Here is a 20,438-nt window from a genome sequence, read left to right on the forward strand (position 1 = left end):
TTTGATGATTTGAAAATCATTAAACACCTTAGAAGATCGCATCAATTTCAGTTGAGTTGTTATCCCTTGGCAATACTGAAATTGGTAGAATCTTACCAAGTCTAGCCTACATTGAGTCATTCTTAGGATTAGATTAGAATTCATCTCTTGCAAACCCTACCTTTTGATCTTTTTGAGAACTTGTTAGTTTTAGGAAATTATGTTCCTGCAGCTCGGAAAACGTAAGGCCCCTTGATGAAACAGCATTCACAACGACCACTGGTGCTTATCCACACATAGAGACCCTACATCGAAGAACCTTGGAGTCATCCTGATTGATCCTTTTTTGCGAAATCTTTAGCAATCAGAGGCTTTATTCAAGAGAGGATAAGGTACCCTTGGGTATTTTATTCTGTGTTTGATTGTGTACAAAATACACGTCAACAGTTCCCTCCCTCCTCTATCTCCTTTAGAACCTCACTCCCATCTGTTTGAGTCCTCCGAGTCGGAGTCAGACAACGCAAGCTCTTCACTAACGGACTGATTCCTCAGGTCAATCACATACTTATGGCCTTCACTTTCGATTGAGAGTGTATTCTTCTTCCATTTATTATTGGCTCTAGCCATGATCAGCCACCCCCTTCCCAAGAGGGCGTCGTACGCTTTTCTTTCCAGTGGAATGACTACGAAATCCCGAATGAATTGTTGTGTTCCGATCACTACCTTTTGTGCCATGAGAGTACCGAGAGGTTTGATACCGTGTTGGTCTGCATTGACGAGATAGAATGTTGGTGGCCAGAGAGTAGGCTTGCCAAGGCTTCTCCATGTTTCCTCCGGTAGTACGTTGATTCCAGACCCGCCATCCACAATGGTGTTTGTGAGCTTTTGTCCCATTATGTCCATCTCCACCACGGCAGGTTTTCGTCCAATGCTTACTGTGAGTAGCATAGGGTCCATGGCGTTCGTACCAGGTTCCTTCACCGGAGCCGTACTATGTAGTTCTGTCATTGCCCGGTGTTCCTGGCCGACGGTGGTGTCACCGACTGCATTCGTCAGGGCCATCCTCAACTGTGGCATGGTCTGTAGGAGGTCGGATACCTGTACAGGTATTGTGGTCTATAACATTTGCTTAATGATAGTTTTCTCCGGTCCTGACTGGAGTGGTATACTGGCAACCGGGTGCGAGGCCCTCCGCTCTTCTGCCATCACACGCTCGATATCCGCCCTGGCTTCCTGGAGTCTTTCCTTCTTCGTGCGAGGGTTAGGATACATGGCTTTTTTGCTTTGCAATCTTGTGATTGCCAATATGCCTTCCCTCGGACCTTCCATTTCCAGCATATTCACCCCTTTTTGCCTTGGGCAGTCTATGTCCTCATGATTCCCTGGAGAGTACCGAGAGGTTTGATACCGTGTTGGTCTGCATTGACGAGATAGAATGTTGGTGGCCAGAGAGTAGGCTTGCCAAGGCTTCTCCATGTTTCCTCCGGTAGTACGTTGACTCCGGACCCGCCATCCACAATGGTGTTTGTGAGCTTTTGTCCCATTATGTCCATCTCCACCACGGCAGGTTTTCGTCCAATGCTTACTGTGAGTAGCATAGGGTCCATGGCGTTCGTACCAGGTTCCTTCACCGGAGCCGTACTATGTAGTTCTGTCATTGCCCGGTGTTCCTGGCCGACGGTGGTGTCACCGACTGCATTCGTCAGGGCCATCCTCAACTGTGGCATGGTCTGTAGGAGGTCGGATACCTGTACAGGTATTGTGGTTTGTAACATTTGCTTAATGATAGTTTTCTCCGGTCTTGACTGGAGTGGTATACTGGCAACCGGGTGCGAGGCCCTCCGCTCTTCTGCCATCACACGCTCGATATCCGCCCTGGCTTCCTGGAGTCTTTCCTTCTTCGTGCGAGGGTCAGGATACATGGCTTTTTTGCTTTGCAATCTTGTGATTGCCAATATGCCTTCCCTCGGACCTTCCATTTCCAGCATATTCACCCCTTTTTGCCTTGGGCAGTCTATGTCCTCATGATTCCCTAGACCGCACCATTTGCATAGCAAACTTCATGCGTCACCCCCATTTTGACATTCCCGCGCAAAGTGACCCCATTCGTTGCACTTTCTGCATTGAATCATGGGTCGTCCCTTCGCGTCGTATTGAATTATGCTCCTTGGCGTGTTATTATTGGACCTGTTGTTACCTTGCCGATTGTTTCTGTATCCTCCAGGAGAGGCATCAGAGTTTGCTGCCGGCTTCGAAGGTGTCACTGGCGGTGTGACTTAGTCAGGTTGGGCGTAGAGCACTTTTGTGCTCCGTGTTTTCAAGTTGTACGGGCATTCCTTAATGGAATGTCCCATTACTTGGCAGATGTCACAGAAGGTTTTGCGGGGACAACTCCCCTTAGTGTGTCCTTCCGTCTTGCAGTCGGTGCACCATAGGTCCTTTCCTTCCCTGCCACCTTCTTTGTCAGCCTTTAGTTCTTTCATCATTCTCATCATATCCCTTCGGAGTGCTTGCAGGGTTTTGGAGTCCCCATCACTGTCTTCATCCGTACTATCACCATCGCTCACCCGGCACTTCCCTCGAGATGTCTTATTTTCGCTTTCAATATCCATCGCACGGTTGTACGCCTCATCATACGAGGGCGGGGGGACCACCTTCATCTTCCATCTGAGGGATGGTACCAATCCTTCAACAAACCATCTCTTCTTGAGGCCATTAGCTGGTTGGTTCTCCATTTTATTGACCAGTTCCCTCAGCCTTCTACTATATGCCCGCACGCTTTCACTTTTTCCTTGCTTGGTATTGTAGATCTCCACCACAATTTCATTGTCGTCCCATAGGAGTTTGAACTCCTCTTCGAAAGCCTTCTTCAAACTATTCCAAGATGTTTTATACTGGGCATCCAAGTCCATATACCAGTCAATGGCTATTCCTCGCAGAGTGGCTGGAAATGCCTTCAACCAATAATCCCAGTTGTCCTGGCCATTTGCCTCCCAAATGGTCACGCATGTCTTACAATGTTGTACGGGGTCCTCCAACCCATCGCCCATGAATTTTGGAAGCTTTTGTTTCTCCGGGGTGTGTGCCATTGTTCTTGCCTGGAGGGTTTTATGAAGCGCTTGGAAGTGACTATATGCCGGAGAGGTATTATGTATCCGGGAGGTACTGTATGCTCTTGGTCTGGTTGGGCCCCTATCCGCAGGGCTTTGGTCACCCTCGCTCCTATAGTCCCTCCTTCTCGAGGTTTCTGGATCTGACCCTCCTATTTTGATGTCCTTTGACAAGGACAAATTCCTTATGCTAGATAATGTAGCTTCAAAAATAGTGGCGATCTCTTCGTGCAGGTCCCGTACCGCCTCCTCTCCTTGTTCAGAATACTCCGACGGGTTGCTCTGCGACTCGGCTCCGGAGTCCTCTTCACTTGACGTCAAGTGTGGGGCCTGGTCGGCGAGATCTTCCTCCGCTACGTCTGGAAGTGGCAGGTTCCTGGCGACCTCGGCGAACTCCTTCCACGTACATGACCTTTGTCTCTCCTGACTACGACTCCAACTTCTACTGTGTTTCTCCGGGCTCTTCGAGTCAACAACCTCCCTTAGCCGTTGTCTCCTTTCGGCCTGTTCTTTTATGCAGAGAGATCTCCGTACAATTCCCTCGTCTACTCCTTCAGTGGCAGTAATACGTTTGTCTTTGTTTGGCCGTAGGGGCATCAAGTGCCAGAGGTACGACGTCGACTAGCCTCCCTCTCCTCTTCCTCCCTACGACTCCGCTCCTCGTACCTTCGGAGTACTTGTTGCCGACGGAGTTCTCGTGCAGTTTCCTCCTTTCGGTCTTGAAGTGTAATTAGATTTCTGGCGAGTAACCTTGGGATACTTCCGAGCAGGTCAAAGATGGGAGTGCTGACGGTGAGTTCACCACGTACCGTGCCTTTCGAGACGGCTCTCTCCCGAGCCTCTCTCTGCACGTATTGCATGACCGACACGTCCCACAACTCTACCAAGTCTGTCGTCAACTAATCCTCTTGAGCCTCTTCCGCGGTACTCTCTTCGTGTGTGTCGTTGTCCACGACAATTAATTGCTGGTTGAATGGCTGGCCCATTAATTCCTTCCGCCTGTAGCCATAGTTATCTCCAGGTTCGTTTAGGCAACGGTGCCAAAATGTTTAGTCCTTCATGTAAGGTTGGTAACACTCACAGATAACACAGTGTTTTCCACACGTACCAGTTATTCACGTAACAGAACATTCACATATCACAACATAAGTAGTAATGATAAACTAATACAGATGCAAAAGCATATGGATTTCAAAGAATCGATGTTGTTCAATTAATCAAGGAGACAAAGCTCCTTTAAATAGAGTTACAAAGATGATGTTTCTAAAAGAAACAATCATTAACTAGAGGCGAAATTAGAAACAACTTAAATGACCATTAATTACACAAAGAGAAAGATATTATTCTAATACCCTCCCTTAATGGTCATCGTTCTAACTACCAAGAGAAATAACAGAGAAGGTTGCCGCCTTCTTCTCAGAACACGCTGCAACAGAAGACAAGAGCCTGCCACTAACTCTGCCACTTGAGATGAGTCTTCCACCAACCCTCCCAGAAATTGCAGAACTTCTAGAGATACCCAAAACAACACCAACCGTCCAACTTGATGTTGGAGAACTGTTCCTCCCTGTAACTAGAGACACACCAAGAACAGTTGTCACGATTTTGAGGAAAAAATCGGCAAACCCTCCAAACTATTGTAGATGAGCAAGATACCCGAAAATAGACTGCAAACAAGAGACTAGTGCAGATGTTCGCACAACAACTCCAGGTGCGACTAAAAATAGACTACAACAAAGTACAATTTTTGAGGAAAAAATCATAAACCCTCCCATGATTTTTTTTACAGGGACAAAATATTTAAAAACCCAAAGACTTTTTAAGGGAAAAAAATATTAAAACCCATCAAAAAAAATTTCAAGTAAAAAAATATTAAAAATTGAAACAAACATCGATGCCCATAAGCCATCTTCATGCTTTTCAAGGCACGAAAAATGAGGTACTGAGAAGATGCTAAGTGCACAAAACCTGAGGTACGAGGTTCAATGCACTGAGACAAGTCCAGGCACAAATTCCAATACAGAAAATAGAGGCAGATACAGGTACAAACTTCAAAAAACAGATGAATTACGACTATCACAGATTTCGAGAAAATTTTACAACTGACCCAAAAAAATCCAAAGACAACCCAGAAATCCTTGCGAAATACCTAGAAAGAATCTGAAATCAGAATTGAAATCCGCTGGCACGAAATTTGAGGCACGGAAAACGATGCACCCAAAAAATTCTGAAAACAACCCAATTGAGATCTCGAAAAACCCACCAAGAATATGCAATTGGAAAAAAAATCAAGTTGATCTGAAGGGTAAAAATCCTAATCGAAAATGCAGATTTCCATCCAAAAATGGCAGAAAAAAAATTTGCAGGTGGAAAAAATTGCGTCATGTGCAGAGGATTAATGGCGTTGCGGGAAGAAGGTCTGGTTAAAAAGAAATCCGCCACAAAAAACATGAAGAACAATAGAAAAAACCGCTTGAAAGAAAACCCTTTAGAAAAAAAAATTTGAATTTTGAATTCTGAAAAAATCACAGGCCCTAGATTTGTTTTTTCAGTGATGAAAAATTTCATTCGAAAATTTTTAGAAAAAACAAAATTTTTCTTTCTACTCTGATACCATAATACAGATGCAAAAGCATATGGATTTCAAGAATCAATGTTGTTCAATTAATCAAGGAGAGAAAGCTCCTTTAAATAGAGTTACAAAGATGATGTTTCTAAAAGAAACAATCATTAACTAGAGGAGAAATTAGAAACAACTTAAATGATCATTAATAACACAAAGAGAAAGATATTATTCTAACATAAACAACAAGACCGGAAGAGTTATATCTTTATTGAATTATCCAAAATATATCCATCCATAATCTCCCTTGACGAGGTTCCATCCAAACAATATATAGACCCGACGGTTGGCCAAGTTGCCAACCGTCACCAACTCCCAACTACCCGACGGGAACCTCTCGGCAATGCAACATAACCATAAACACAACATAAACACAATTATAATTATTATTCTTACTAACATCAGTTATTTACCCCTAACACTTTGTATCTATCTTCATAGAGGCATCATCAAAAATTGTCTTTGTGGTCCTCTTTCCATCAACCTTCTTTGAATATGCTGAATCTGATCATGTTTGACTCACAAACATTTGCTTCAAAGATATCAATCTACCACAAATACTTTGCAATGTTAAAAAGTTAGTTGCAAACCTTGTAACACCCAATTGTACAAGCTCTTTCCCCTTGATCTTTCATCAAGTTGAGAACCCAAGGGTGATTATAAATATGTTTTGTGTTGTTCATTGCATCTTCTACAATTGATCTCCAATCAATTTTGCCTAGTTCCTCCAAAAGAAGGTCAAGATAATAGGCCATGTAAGGGGTCGAAAAGAGTGATAAATGCTTCTCTTGAAGCATTCTCCTAACCACCACATCTATCATGGCATTATTAGTGACAATTTGCACCACATTCTCTATGCACACCTCTAAGAAAATCTCCACGAACATCAAGTTAAAAGTTTTTGAGTTCTTTATTTTATTAGAGGCATCAATTGACCTCAAGAAAATCAGCTCACCATTTGAAGCCATCAAAAAATTGATGAGGGAGCAATTCCTTCCACCATCTAAAAAAATGTGCATCTGAACTTTCATCACTACTTTTTATTTTCTAGAATTGTCTTCGCATCAACATCTTCAAACAACCTTAAAATAACTCTTTTGGATATGACAACTTGTTTTTTTTCTTTGCAACTATCAATGTTGTCACCTAATACTCCAATGTGGATTCTTCACCATGTTGAAAGGAAGGTGGTTGTAATATCAAAATTTTGTGCATGCCTTATTTGCTTCTTGTTGTACCACCTTGTATGTTTTAATGAAGTTTGTGCTCCATGTATGTTTCTAGGTACAACCTAATGTGACTAGCCTTTATTCGAACTAGAGGTGTAAGTGCCTTATATGCATGGACTATGACTAGAGTCCACAATCTCTATCATATTTACCTCGGTTTCTTGCATGGAATTATGAATAATGATTGTTGCTATGGCTGCTTGTGCTCTCACCATCTCTAGTTTCTTATCCAAAAATGAAAGGGTTGTCTCTTAGTTTACCTCTTTCGTGGCTTTTTCACATGGCTTGGAATCTCGTAAAGAAATGAATTGGATATGGATTCTCAAAGTAGAAGAGGCAAATTGCACTCCCTAGATTACTCAAAATTTGACATATGACGTAAGTTGTGTCATAGCTTCAAGTGGGACAATTTACACTTGTTGATTTTGTTGGTGCACAAAGTTGTAAATCCATAAAGACAACCTTCCCTTGAGCACTAGGGATATCAAACTCAGGGAAGAAGAGTTCACATCTATACTTAGGCAAGGCAATTTTGGACCAATTTATTAACGTGTAAGATCTTCTTTGACTTTTAGCTCTGCTAAACCAAGGGATCTTCTCTAAGGTTCTATTTAAATACAATTAGAGGTAATGGACATCTACCTTGACATAGTATACTCCTATTTAGGTTGTCACTCCATATTTGTTTGTTGATTTGATAATACAAGGTCCTGCACTTTCTTTAAGAAAATAAACTACCACACAAAGTGTCTAGGGATGTGTTCTTGATAGCTCGTAATGATGTAATGCACATCTAGATGTGAAAATAAGAAAGACTAACTACAACACAATATGGAATAAAGATAAATTTGATTTGTTTTGCGTGTATTGATGATGGGAGGTTAATTAGTAAGCAGATATGTGTTTATATGCAATTGGGCAAATAAAGCCTAGAATTTTCAATACAAAGGATACAATGACTAGAACTCACTTGCAACACCTTGATCAAGATATTGTTGATGAATACACCATCAAATGCTATGCATAAGCTAGTCTCTATGCATACAAATGAGAAATGAATGAAATTGTAGAACATTAAAATAATCTAACTTAGTAACCCATGAAAGATCCCATACACTTCTTATATTACTCTAAAAAGATACCTTGCAAAAGCTTTGCAAGGATTTTACAATCATCAAACAAACCAACTAATTAGAGATAACACCTAGATATGTATACATTTGACATGGAGACATTTAGATAATGTTGGATCTACACATTTAATTGTTCTCCCAAGATTACAATGTTTCAATACAAGTTTGGGATGAAACCTAGATTATTACAATACAAAAATATCTTGAAACACCTCACTTGAGGCAAACCCTAGTAAATGTATTTCAAATGTAATGTAGTAATTGAATAGCAATAGTATTACTTGATTTAACAAAAATAACTTTTTTCACCGTTAATCTTAAACCCCATGTTCATTAAAAAAACCAACAATTCTATTCACAAAAAATTGCATAAAGCAGCAATAAAATTTAAATAAATTGATTACAATGCATTTAAAATTGTATGATTTACATGTTATAAATAATTTGCATGCTTGGAAAACAAGAAAATAAATAAATAACCTTGAAACCTAAAATTCCACATGTTTCTTTTCAACTATCCTTTAAACTCACTCCAATTCACTGAAAAAAGTTCAAATACTGTCCAAGGGGTTGAGCTTAATTGGTTAAAACATTGGGTTTTCATTGTGAAGACCCAAATTCAATTCCCCATAGGGACATCTAAAGTGGAATTCTAGGTTGTGATCCTAGGTCTTCCATAGTTGGCTTCTAAAATGGAGGCAGTTTCTAAATAAAAGTGGTTTCTAAGTAACGACTCTTGGTCTTCCATAGGTGATTTCTAGTGTGTTTCCTCATAAGGAGCTTGTATTGGTCTCATGTCATGCTCAAATGAGAAAAATATTTGTAATGAATATGCAATTCTAAAAAGAAAAGCTCAAATACTGGTGTGATATTTACCCTGGGCATGCAGAGCTTAAAAAGGTCGAATACCATGGCTTTCAGCACCCAGGTTTTGTATTTTCTGCATTTGACAATGTCTATTTGCACAGCACAAGTTTTCCACTCAAAGTTGCTGGGTGCTTGCATGAATCAAAATGGAAAATTCACAAAAAACTCGTTTTTGCAGACTTGCAAGTTAGAGTTGAAAAACTCGAGGATGAAAAAAAGGCCTTAAGAGTACTCAACAAGTAGTTGATCTATGGCTGGAAGTAGTTGAACACCCACTTGCACACATTAGAATGCTTTGGGTTTCAAAAATTATCAAAAGAAAATTTCAGAACTTAACATTGATGTTCTTTCACAATGGGATCTCTTAGAGTGTTGAACTATGCATGGATTTGGTCACTAGGTAAAGAGAAACAAGTTGAGATCAACAAAGGCAAGAGTATGTATTCTCTTTGCAACATAATCACTGTTTTTTATTTTACAAGAAAGAAGTGTACACGAGAGGCAAAACAAAAGTTTAGGATGTAAATACTATTATATTCGAAATTGTGCATTTTTCTTGTTTGCACTTGATCTAGAGGATTGTAAACATCCTCCTAAATCACCTTTAATATGAGCTATTGGTGTTGGGTCTTCTGATCTCATTGCCAACTGTGACAATGTCAAATATTAGGAGTCATCCTTAGGATGCATCCTGTGCAGTTCCTTTTGGCATGACATGCAAAACCTTATCTATATAGGTTACATTTTGAGAATAAGGATTGTATTTTGATAGGATTCAAAAAAAGCCGCTCTCCACACATTTCTCATGTTCTTTTCTTTTTCGTCTTAAATTATATATACTTATAGGTTCCAGGTTACTCATTTTAATAGCACTTCTCCATTTCTAGAGGATTTTGGGGTTTGCATTTCCCATTTTAAACATGTACTTTTTTAAAAAAGTTCCATGGAACTTAATTGTAAGCAGAATTATAAGAAACATTATCCTTTAAGAAATATTCTATCAAAAACACATGAGTATATTGAGGAAGAATTAATAATCATAGAATATAATGTTGGTTTCAACATGTGTTCGAAAAATATGTGCATATATTGTGGAAAGATCAATCATCATAGAAAATAGCATTGTTTTAAATTTAAAGGTGCCAACCAAGAATCACAAAAGACATAATTTTATCAAAGAGTATTTAAATAATAATGCAATGTATGGCAAGCATATGGTTATGAAAATGAAAATCAAGACATGTTTGAGTTCTTGCAGTTTCAGAAAAGATGACAGAGGTGTCAACTAATCAAAAGAAACTTTAGAACACAACATACAATTTTCAAGAAATAAACAAAATGTGGAGAAATGATCAGATTACGATAGAGAAGATCGCATATGATCAGATTACTATAGAGAAGATCGCATGATTTGCAACAGGAAAGCTATTTAAGGGTACGTCAAATTTCAAGAGTGTCACAGAGGTATCATTAAGAGGGGCGTTAAAAGTGCTGATAATATTCTCTAAGTGTCCCCTTGTTATGCTATAGACCTAACATAATCATTTATGTTCAATAATCACACAATTTGCAAATGGTGGGTTCAGGACTTGTTTGAGATGGTCAGATATGTCAGTGAGCCATAAGAATTGCTTTATATATGGATATAAACATAATTGCACCTCAGCACCATATAATAATTGGTTCAATTGTTTAAGCAATTTTCTTTGTTCTGTTTTTTTTGGGGGGGATGGGAGAGAGTGGGGGGAATATTTTGCATCTCTATTTCTGAAATCTAATGCTTTGAATTTAACATGCCCACAAGGTACACACCTCATATATGGAGACAAGGTGATTGGACAATGGCAAAGGGAAAGGACTATAAAGCATGTTTGTATTACTCACTTCTTAAGTTCTTAGTAGCATTAGCTTCTATTGATTAACAAATGATAAGAAAAAAGTAGGTTTATTGTAAACCTTTCTACCAGCCGGTTGTTGCAATGCATGTGTGATATCTGCTACCTGCATCACCAGTGTCCCATGAATTAAATCTAGGAGGTAATTTGGCTTTGACCATTGATATTTTCAAAGAAATCATTAAGAAATTCAAATAGAGTAACATAATCTACTTTATTCACAAAAACCTCAATATGAAAGCATATCAGACTGCAATCTTCAAAATATCAAAAAGCAAAGTGTAATAAAATAATATTGCAATCTAGTTAAAATAAGTAAATTAATATCCATAGGGATAAACCACTAAAAACTAATTGTCAAATACAGGTTAATCTATAACCATATTTCTTTCTAGAACCCCCAAGAAATAAGATAGTCAATTTATAAAACTATCAATTAAAGAGGAAAGTTGGTGATGAACATTTACCAAATAAAAGAATAGAAAGCTAAACGTATCCTAAAATGAGAACAAGATATAAACAGGAGTCACAAGAATTTAAACTAACAAAATGTGCACTCGTTTTATGAAGAACAGAAGGTCAGTGTGCAAGCTTGGGTTGCTAAACTTGTGCCTATGGTGCATCTTCTCATGGGCAAAATATTTAGTCTTTCATGCTGGTCATCTTAAAGTATACATATTTGCCAATTTCTCAGTTTAATATGTTTAACTCGGGAAAGATTTCAGCAAAAAGACAATCATCATGCAAAGCTTCATCTATAAGCACAAAACGCCTATGTAGAGAGCTTTTGAGGAATGAAATAATGAGATTCTGGTTATTGGAAAACAATGTGAAACAATAATGATCAATGTGGTATAAACACAATGAAAGCTGGGGGACTCACATAAAGATATAAAGATGGGGGACTTAGTGGAGATCTTTGTTTTGCTATCGACAATTCATACATATAATAGTCAAGACAATAGGTATGATAATCAGCAACGGCCATTGTTGATGCCATAAAATGAAAGGTTAAATCTTATACTCATACCATCATATACAATAAGCTCACCTTACTTAGAAACATTACTTTAGTTATTCAATTTTATGTACAATGATCATAATTTCAAACTGAACATTTCCCCCCTTTTAAGAGTGGTCTTATTCTTGATCACTATCAAGGCTAGGAAATGGGAGATGAGATATTGTTGGTCTCAATCTTGGCTGGAGAAGTCCCAAATAGCTAGGTTGTACACTGAGTAGTGTTGGGTTATTACATCTTTAGTTTAGTATAGATTATAATAATAATAAAATAAATTAACAAAATAAATTAACATTTAGATTTTATTTATAAATAAATAAATAAATGTTAATAGTTAGTAATTAAATAGGTTAATTGGGAGTTATTGCTGTAAGGGGTTTTGGGTACTTTTATATGGGAATATCTTTGGTTTTATGAAGCTATAATGCAATGCAATGTAAAATTATTTGATTGAATTCAGAATCTATTATATCTGTGTTTTATTGTGTTGTCCATCATGTAAATTTGCAATTGTGTTTTATTCTCACCATTTTAATAAGTAGGCATTAAGTGAGTGGAGGTGTCATAATGCTCGTGCTTTGGAGTTAAAAATAGAGAAAGTGGCCATAAAGCCCCTTCGTATAATGCAATGTAATGTAAAATTATTTGATTGAATTCAGAATCTATTATCTGTTTTTTATTGTGTTGTCCATCATGTAAATTTGCAATTGTGTTTTATTATCACCATTTTAATAAGTAGGCATTAAGTGAGTCGAGGTGTCATAATGCTCGTGCTTTGGAGTTAGAAATAGAGAAAGTGGCCATAAAGCCCCTTCGTATATGAGACCAAATTCATCTTTGCCCTGTACAATTCCTTCACATATTTCACTGCATATGCATGGAGTTTGGTGCTTTTTAGATCAAATTTCACTTGATGATAATGTTTCAAATTTTGGTGTATTGATCAACATTGGCATTTCTAATTTCCTTGTTTCTTCCTTAAATGGCACAATTTTCCTTAAATCCATTGATGCTTCAAGAAAAACAAAAAATATTAATTTCCTTTGCAAGGTTTTAGAGGAAGTCTTGGCTAAGATGGGTGAGAAGTACGTTGTGCAAATAGTTATCGACAATACAACAAATTGGGTTATTGCAAATAGACTTCTACACCCATCCATATTCTAAACTTCTTGTCTTGCTCATTGTCTTGGCCTCATATTGGGGGATCTTTGTAAAATCCCATGGGTCAAAACATGTGTGAAGCATGGTAAAAATGTTTGCAAATATATACAACCATGCTTGGGTCCTCAACTTAATAAGAAAATACATGAACAAGAGTGAATTGACTCATCCTAAAATAATTTGCTTTGTGACAAACTTTATTACATTGCAACATTTGTTCTAGTCAAATGTTGCCTTCATGTGCATGTTCATTAGTAAGAAGTGGTCTACATCTTCATATGCTAGGACCAATGCTAGTGTTGACGTGTTTGACTAAGTTTTCAACTAGGAAAGCTTCCAAATTTTGGTGAAGAAGATCATAGATGTAAGTTCATATTTTCATTCTACTAGTTTATCATTTATAATATTTTTATCTGTCTATAATTTTACTGTTCCCTTCAAAATCCCTTATAGTACTTATTTATTGTAAATGTTTAAAAATGGAAGAGAATCAACATCGGTTTATAAATATGAAGGCATATATAGGACCAAGGAGGCCAGTTGATTCATCTATGGTGGAGTTAAGGATAAATATCGTCCTCTATGGGATACCATTGATCTTCGATAGCACCATCAACTTCACAAGCACTTACATGTAGCTAACTATTTCTTGAATCCAACATTCCAATTTTGCACAACATTACAATCAAGTGAAAGTCTTTCAAGGGTATGCTTTAAGTTTAAAATGTTAATGTTGAAACTTGAAGTTGAGCAATGTTTTTTTTCTCATTTTAGATGCATGGTAAGAGAGGTTTTGTGCTAAGGTGCCAAACCTTCTAAGAATTACAATTCATGTCTTGATCCAACCATGCAATGCTTTGGGATGCAAGGGTAATTGGAGTATATTTGAGCACATACACTCCAAGAGGCGCAACAGATTGTCAATACAAAGGTTGATTGATCTTGTTTACCTTCATTACAACCTTCGCCTTTGTCACAAACAATTTTTGAGCACCGACTTATCTCCTATCATTCTATTCCTAATAGAAAATGAACATGAGCACTCTGTTTTCTATCACAATGACTGAATGATGTTGTTATCTATTCTTGCAGCTGACTATATTCAGAAGTTATAAATGAATCAGCATTGTTCTAATAGTCACTTACTTGCATTACTATGTGTTACTGTCTGGGTTTGTAAATAGGAAGGTTTTACCATACTTATGACATATAAGGAGGTCTTTCTCAGTGGTTTAGATTACTGTGATCTCTGCAAAAGTATTACCAGCGGCTAAACTATATATTTTGTATCTTCAATAAATTCTTTGATGTTGATTCTGGTACAGCCTTATTACAGAGATCTCAGAAGCTTTCATAAACCAATATGGACCATATATATCCAATATAGTGGATGTTGATCAGCTGTACAAGTAGAACTTATATACCAAACGTTTCTTTATCATCGTAAAAGTTATTTTGACTTCAATTAGCTCCCTAGCTCTGTTCAGCTTTCCATGGTATGATGTTGTTTATATTTGAAGTATTGAGGTTGTTTAATTCAGATGCAATAATAATTAACAAGGTTAAACATGACGTGGATTGTGTTGAATTTAAAGCAATCAGATGTAAATTTAATCAATTTGATTATAATCAGACTGTGTATAAGCAGTAACAGTAATAAAACACAAGACACAAGAACAGTAATAGCAATAAAACACAAGACACCGATACCTTGGGAAAACCTCCCTCCTGGAGGTGAAAAACCCAGCCTTTAAATGTGATATGTATTATCTCAAATATGGATAGTTTACAAGACTTATCTCAGATTGCAGTTCAAGAAATCAGTGATGGATTGTAATGTCCCCGATATAATTAAATAGTCCATTTAAATAATTTATTGTACGGCCCCATACTTCATAATATATTTCAGGCCCCTTTAATTAATTAGTTAGTTATAAACTTTTTGGTGTCGGCCCATTTGTAACCCTTCAGGAAACTTCCTGGAGCCCATATATATGGCCGAGTTAGTCATTGTTGTAGGTATGCGAATTTTTATATTTTGTTCTCTCTTGTACGAATTCCTGTTGGAGTTCTGGTATCCACCATTTCGGAGGTGAAAGACCCTCCCTATTTGGTATTTGCAGTTTCGGTGAGATTCACCCCTGACCCTATTCTGTATATTTGTACTCGTTCCGGATTTGGCAAATCTTGAATCTCATCATTGTCTATCACTCCAGTTGCATATTTGTTAATCTGATACATTCAAAATTTATTGCTTACGGAAGATCAACCCTTCACCGCACATTCACTAGAGCACACCATACGCCTTAGGAAAGATCCCAAATAGATCCTTTTGCTGTTGCTGCTGTAAATTCTTAATTAAACATACTATATTTTTGTAATTTTCCGGTGATCTTATAGAATAGACAAAAGTTGCAGAAAGGGATTGTTTCTTTTTGGGTTTTGATGTTATAAGTAACGTAATTGATAAATAGCAACAACTGTGAAATAAAACAGTAAACAATGTTCATATATAAGAACACTTAAGCAATCTGAAAATACTGCAAATCATACCAGGCAAATAACCTAGTTTTGTATTCAGCAAGAATCCATACATTTATTTGGAGTTGTTCTCAATCTGGATTGATGCCAGATGGAGGAATATTACTGGCAACGAACAAGGAAGACCAAATAAGCTGAATACAACCCTTCAAGCCAACATACAAACAAGGCGTGGTTGCAAAGGAGGCGTGGAAGCTGCTGCAAATCACGTGCCAGCTGAAATAGACCAGCCACCCTGTTGAAACCCCCAATATGCACGCTAAATCTTCAGGCCAAGAAGATGTGTCTTCTACCTCTGACAATCTTTGTGCAATCCTGGATAAATCCATTGTCAACTCTTGCTGAGGGCTACGTCCCAGCAAGTTCAGACCTGGGGTTTACGTCCCAGACCAAAATCACTCTTCCAGAGCAATTCCCAAATTCGCAAGTTTCAAAATGATCAAAGATGCTATCAATTAGGTTTTCATCTCCTTATAACTCCTTTCCCTTTGCAAGTCGAACCCTAAAGAATAATAAAGCTTGTGCTTTATAATTAAAGTGACACTTTCCCAATTATGGAGTCAAACTATAGAAAAATATCACTTATTGCGAATAAATAGCTTCAAGCATCCAAAAAGACTCCGGGAGGTGAGAATCATGTAGCAAAGTTCAAGACCTTTCCAACGAGCTATAACACATAGGCATATCAAACCAGATGAAGCCAAAAACCCCTTATTACTCCGAAATGGCTATATACATAGCTTTATTTTAATTTATTTAATCGCTAACTTAGGAAATATTTAAATATATTAAAATATTTCCATAGATCCAATAATAGCCCAAAATAACCAACCAAACATGAATCTGACTTTGTCACCTGTCTGTGCCTATTGCCGGACAAGATGGGCCAACTGGCAGTCCCATCCCTAAAATCTAGGGATACTCCTAGAAACTAGGAAACACACCCAATCTTCCTGAAACTGAAACCATGGTATGGTCCCGTGGAACCTCAAATATGGAAACTGCCACAACCTCCTAAAAAGTAGGGAATCGCCCTAAAAAATAGGAACTGCCGTCTGAAGGTCCAAAATGGCTCACAGAGCCCCTGCAAAGCTCCATGACCCTCAGAATGAGTCCCCTAACCATGTCATTGACCTATGCTAACTCGAATGGTAGGTCAACCCTGCTCATCTCATGTCACCTAGAAAAGGGGACATTACACTTTACCTCCCACCATACGCCATTCCTCCACCGTACGCCTTACGTCCCACCGTATGCCATTCCTCCACCGTATGCCCACCGTACGCCTTACCGTAACCGTACGCCTTACCTCTCACCGTACGCCCACCGTAACCGTACGCCTTACCTCCCACCGTAACCGTACGCCCTCACCTTCACCATACGGTCACACCCACACGCTCTCAATATTGCCGTACATTGGCAAGGGAACATTACAGTGGTATCTAAGCTTGTGATCTTGCCAACCTGCCGTATAGTGGATGCAAGTGTACACCCGAAGGAGGTACCATTCGGCTGATCGAATGGGGGAACTACATGATCTTGCAAGAGAAGTCATGGTACTATTAAGGAAGCTAACCAAAAGCCAAGCTTGGCTCAACGACACCATAATCAAAGGGGAGCAACGACAACAAATCATGGAGGGAACCTTACGACAATTAGCCTTGGGAAAAACGAATGGAGAACAAAATGGGCAAGGCGATGATTCAGTCACGAGAAGGTCAAACGTCCAACGCTCGCATACACGGCCACTGATGCCGACTTTTCCTCAGAAATCAGAAGCACCCCGTGGGGAGAAAGAACCCACCTTCTAGGAGATGCAAGCACAGTTGAACCAAGATTGGAGGGATGCAAAGTTTGAGGGGGACATATCCTTCAAGGATTATGTTGAGCTCCAGATGAAATACTCGGGCGGCAGAAGTCGGGGCTATCATGGACACTATAACAATGACATCAAGCGGAAGGTTGGCAAGATCAACCTGTCATCCTTTGGTGGGACCGGAGCAACCTCGGCACAAGCCTGGGTTCAAAAAGCAGATACCTACTTCCAACTCAACCCGATGCCTAAAGATGAAGCTATAAAGTTTGCAACACCCCACCTGGAAGGGGTCGCGCATGAATGGTGGCATCATGGAATGGTCACTCTCGGCCATGACCAGATAACCTCCTATGTGGAGTTCACCGAGGAGCTCATAGATCGATTTGACGGGGAGGATCCATAGCTCAATTTCAAGGAGTTGGCGCAACTAAAGCAGTTGGGGCCTGTGGATAGTTACATCACAGAATTCCAGAGACTATCCATGTTGGTAACAGACATCTCAGAGCGGAGATTGGTGGTCTTGTTCATGGACGGGTTGATGGAACCACTGAAAGGTTGGGTGAAAGGGTTCAATCCCAACACTCTCTGAAGCGATTAAGAAGGCGCGTGACATGGCAACCTCATCTTCTTCCTCCGAGAGTTACTCACATGACAAACCACCCCTAGCCCTGAGGAAGCCATCATTAGATGAAGCCACAAGGCAGGAACTCAGGAGAAGGAAACTCTGCTTTACTTGCAAGGAGTCGTGGGGACCAGGACACCGATGCTTAGCGATTGAAGTGGTGTCCAACAGCGAAGAAGAGAATGAGGAATATGGTCAGCAAAGCACGGGGGAGGCTAAAGAAAACATAGATCATGTAGAGAGAATCTCCACACTGGTTCGTAGGGGAAGTACCATTGCTGCCTATTGACGTGTATTTTGTACACAATCATACACAGAATAAAATACCCAAGGGTACCTTATCCTCTCTTGAATAAAGCCTCTGATTGCTGAAGATGTCGCAAAAAAGGATCAATCAGGGTGACTCCAATGTTCTTTTATGTAGGGTCTCTACGTGTGGATAAGCACCAGTGGTCATTGTGAATGCTGTTTCATCAAGGGGCCTTACGTCCTCCGAGCTGTAGGAACAAGATTTCCCTAAACTAATAAGTTCTCAAAAAGATCAAAAGGTAGAGTTTGCAAGGGATAAATTCTAATCTAATCCTAAGAATGACCCAATGAAGGCTAGACTTGGTAAGATTCTACCAATTTCAATATTGCCATGAAATAACAACCCAACTGAAATTGATGCAATCTTCTAAGGTAACAAATGATTTTTCAATTCATCAAGGATCATAGACACTACCACAAAGGCACATATCCAAAGCTCAATGACGATTGAAGGTTTAAGTAATTCAAGTCTCTCCAGTTGACCACACAAGACGTTCCTACTGTCAGTAAGAAGCTAGTGGTTTGGAACGTGAATCTCACCAAAATCAAGCCCAACACTTAGTCCTTCAAACTTAAATACTACTTCGACTGAGAATGATTCAAGAAAACAAACAACCATGAAGATAGCCACAATAAATGCAATAAAACACCATAACTTCAATATTTTATTGATCTCAAAGCCAAAATAGACAACAATTGCTTGAAATTCTTTCTTCAAAACTCAATCTTGCTACAAAATAACTTTCTTCTCTCCAAAAGCTCTAAACTTCTAACTATTTCTTATTGCTCACTATTTCTAATTAATTAAAAATGAAAATGAATGAGGGTATATATAGCATCCTCGATTACAATGAACGGCCTAGATCAAAAGAAGATCAATGGCTGAGATTCTGACACGTAAACCCTAATTAGGGTTTTATTACAAAAGTTCCTTTTTTATTGAACAATATTAAATGCATAGCCAAATATTTAATTTGGCACAAAAATCTAGGAAACATAGACCAATGATAATTAAGGTGCCATGTCATCTATAACAACCTCTCTTCTAGAACCTTATTCCCTTTCCAATGCTCCTTTTTAGCATATGCAATGAATCTGGACACGATACCCTCAATCTCAGCAATAGGAATCTCGGGAAGATTCCTCATTCGTTCCTCCAAGTGAATAATCTGATCAAAGGCCTTGAGAAGAGCTGCGTCCCATTCAGGTTCGAGTTCCTTGATTTTCTCAATCAGGAGCATAGTAGCAAACATTTGATCTCTTTGTTCATCTGTAATAACATTCTCATCTTTGCAAAAGATGACCTTGACCCTTTCTTCCAACTCTTGAAGATCCACATCTGTCTCAACTTCGATCCTTCTGCCAAGAATAGTACATAAAACCCCAAACACCTTGTCCTGGATTGGATGGATGACCTCCTCCACTTGATTGCATTTGGCGTTGGTGTCCTTGGAAAGAACTTCCTTCATCTGGAGTAAAGTAGACCACTGGAGTAAATTATGAGCTCCTCCATCCATTATCTTTTCTTGTGCTAAGGTCTTCCTTGGTGTTTGCCTGATTACTTGAAGAACAGGAATGATAACATCTTTAGTATGAGCAAAGGCGGCTACTGTTATCATTAGGTTGTGGATGATCTCAAGGACCTGGATAGCCCGATGAATGGTCTGCATCATTCTTGTTGCAAACTCAATGGCAACTGTATGGGATTTGTCAATCCAAGAGCTCATAAGCTGGACCAAGCTCTTAACTTTCTCTGCATCACCAACTGATTCAAGGGGAAGTGCTTGCACAGGAGATACTGCTGGATCCTGACGTCCCAAAGGCTGACTGAGGTGGCTAAAGTAGCCTCTCCAAGCACCGACCTCTCTCTCAAGTTTTCTATTCTTTTCCATTTCTTCCTTAAGTTTATCTTTAAGCGCCTCAAATGAATCAGTTGCCTCATCCAATGCCTGCTCGGTGGTGAGTGGACCAAGCTCAACGGTTTCTACATCATATTCCTCTGCAAGGATTTCACCTTCGTACTTGTCCACTGCCGGTGTAGCTATCTGCAACTTCCTGGACCCTGTCTCATCTCTGATCATCTTGGACATTTTGGTGGCCTTCTTCTTTTCTGTTACTCCCTAAGAATTTCC

The 20,438-nt window shown here is 39.0% G+C and overlaps 1 protein-coding gene across 3 annotated transcripts in view; it reads right to left on the bottom strand.

Moving 5' to 3' along the window:
- LOC131035058 (2-dehydro-3-deoxyphosphooctonate aldolase 1) overlaps window positions 1-20,438 on the bottom strand; it is a 172,793-nt gene that overhangs the window by 31,606 nt on the left and 120,749 nt on the right. For all 3 annotated transcript variants that reach the window (XM_057966678.2, XM_057966679.2, XM_057966680.2), the window contains one exon: window positions 10,898-10,942. In XM_057966678.2, the coding sequence (XP_057822661.2) occupies window positions 10,898-10,942 (45 nt within the window). The remainder of the gene's footprint in view (window positions 1-10,897; window positions 10,943-20,438) is intronic.

The sequence above is a fragment of the Cryptomeria japonica genome, chromosome 3, assembly GCF_030272615.1.
Source record: "Cryptomeria japonica chromosome 3, Sugi_1.0, whole genome shotgun sequence".
NCBI classification, from domain to species: Eukaryota; Viridiplantae; Streptophyta; class Pinopsida; order Cupressales; family Cupressaceae; genus Cryptomeria; species Cryptomeria japonica.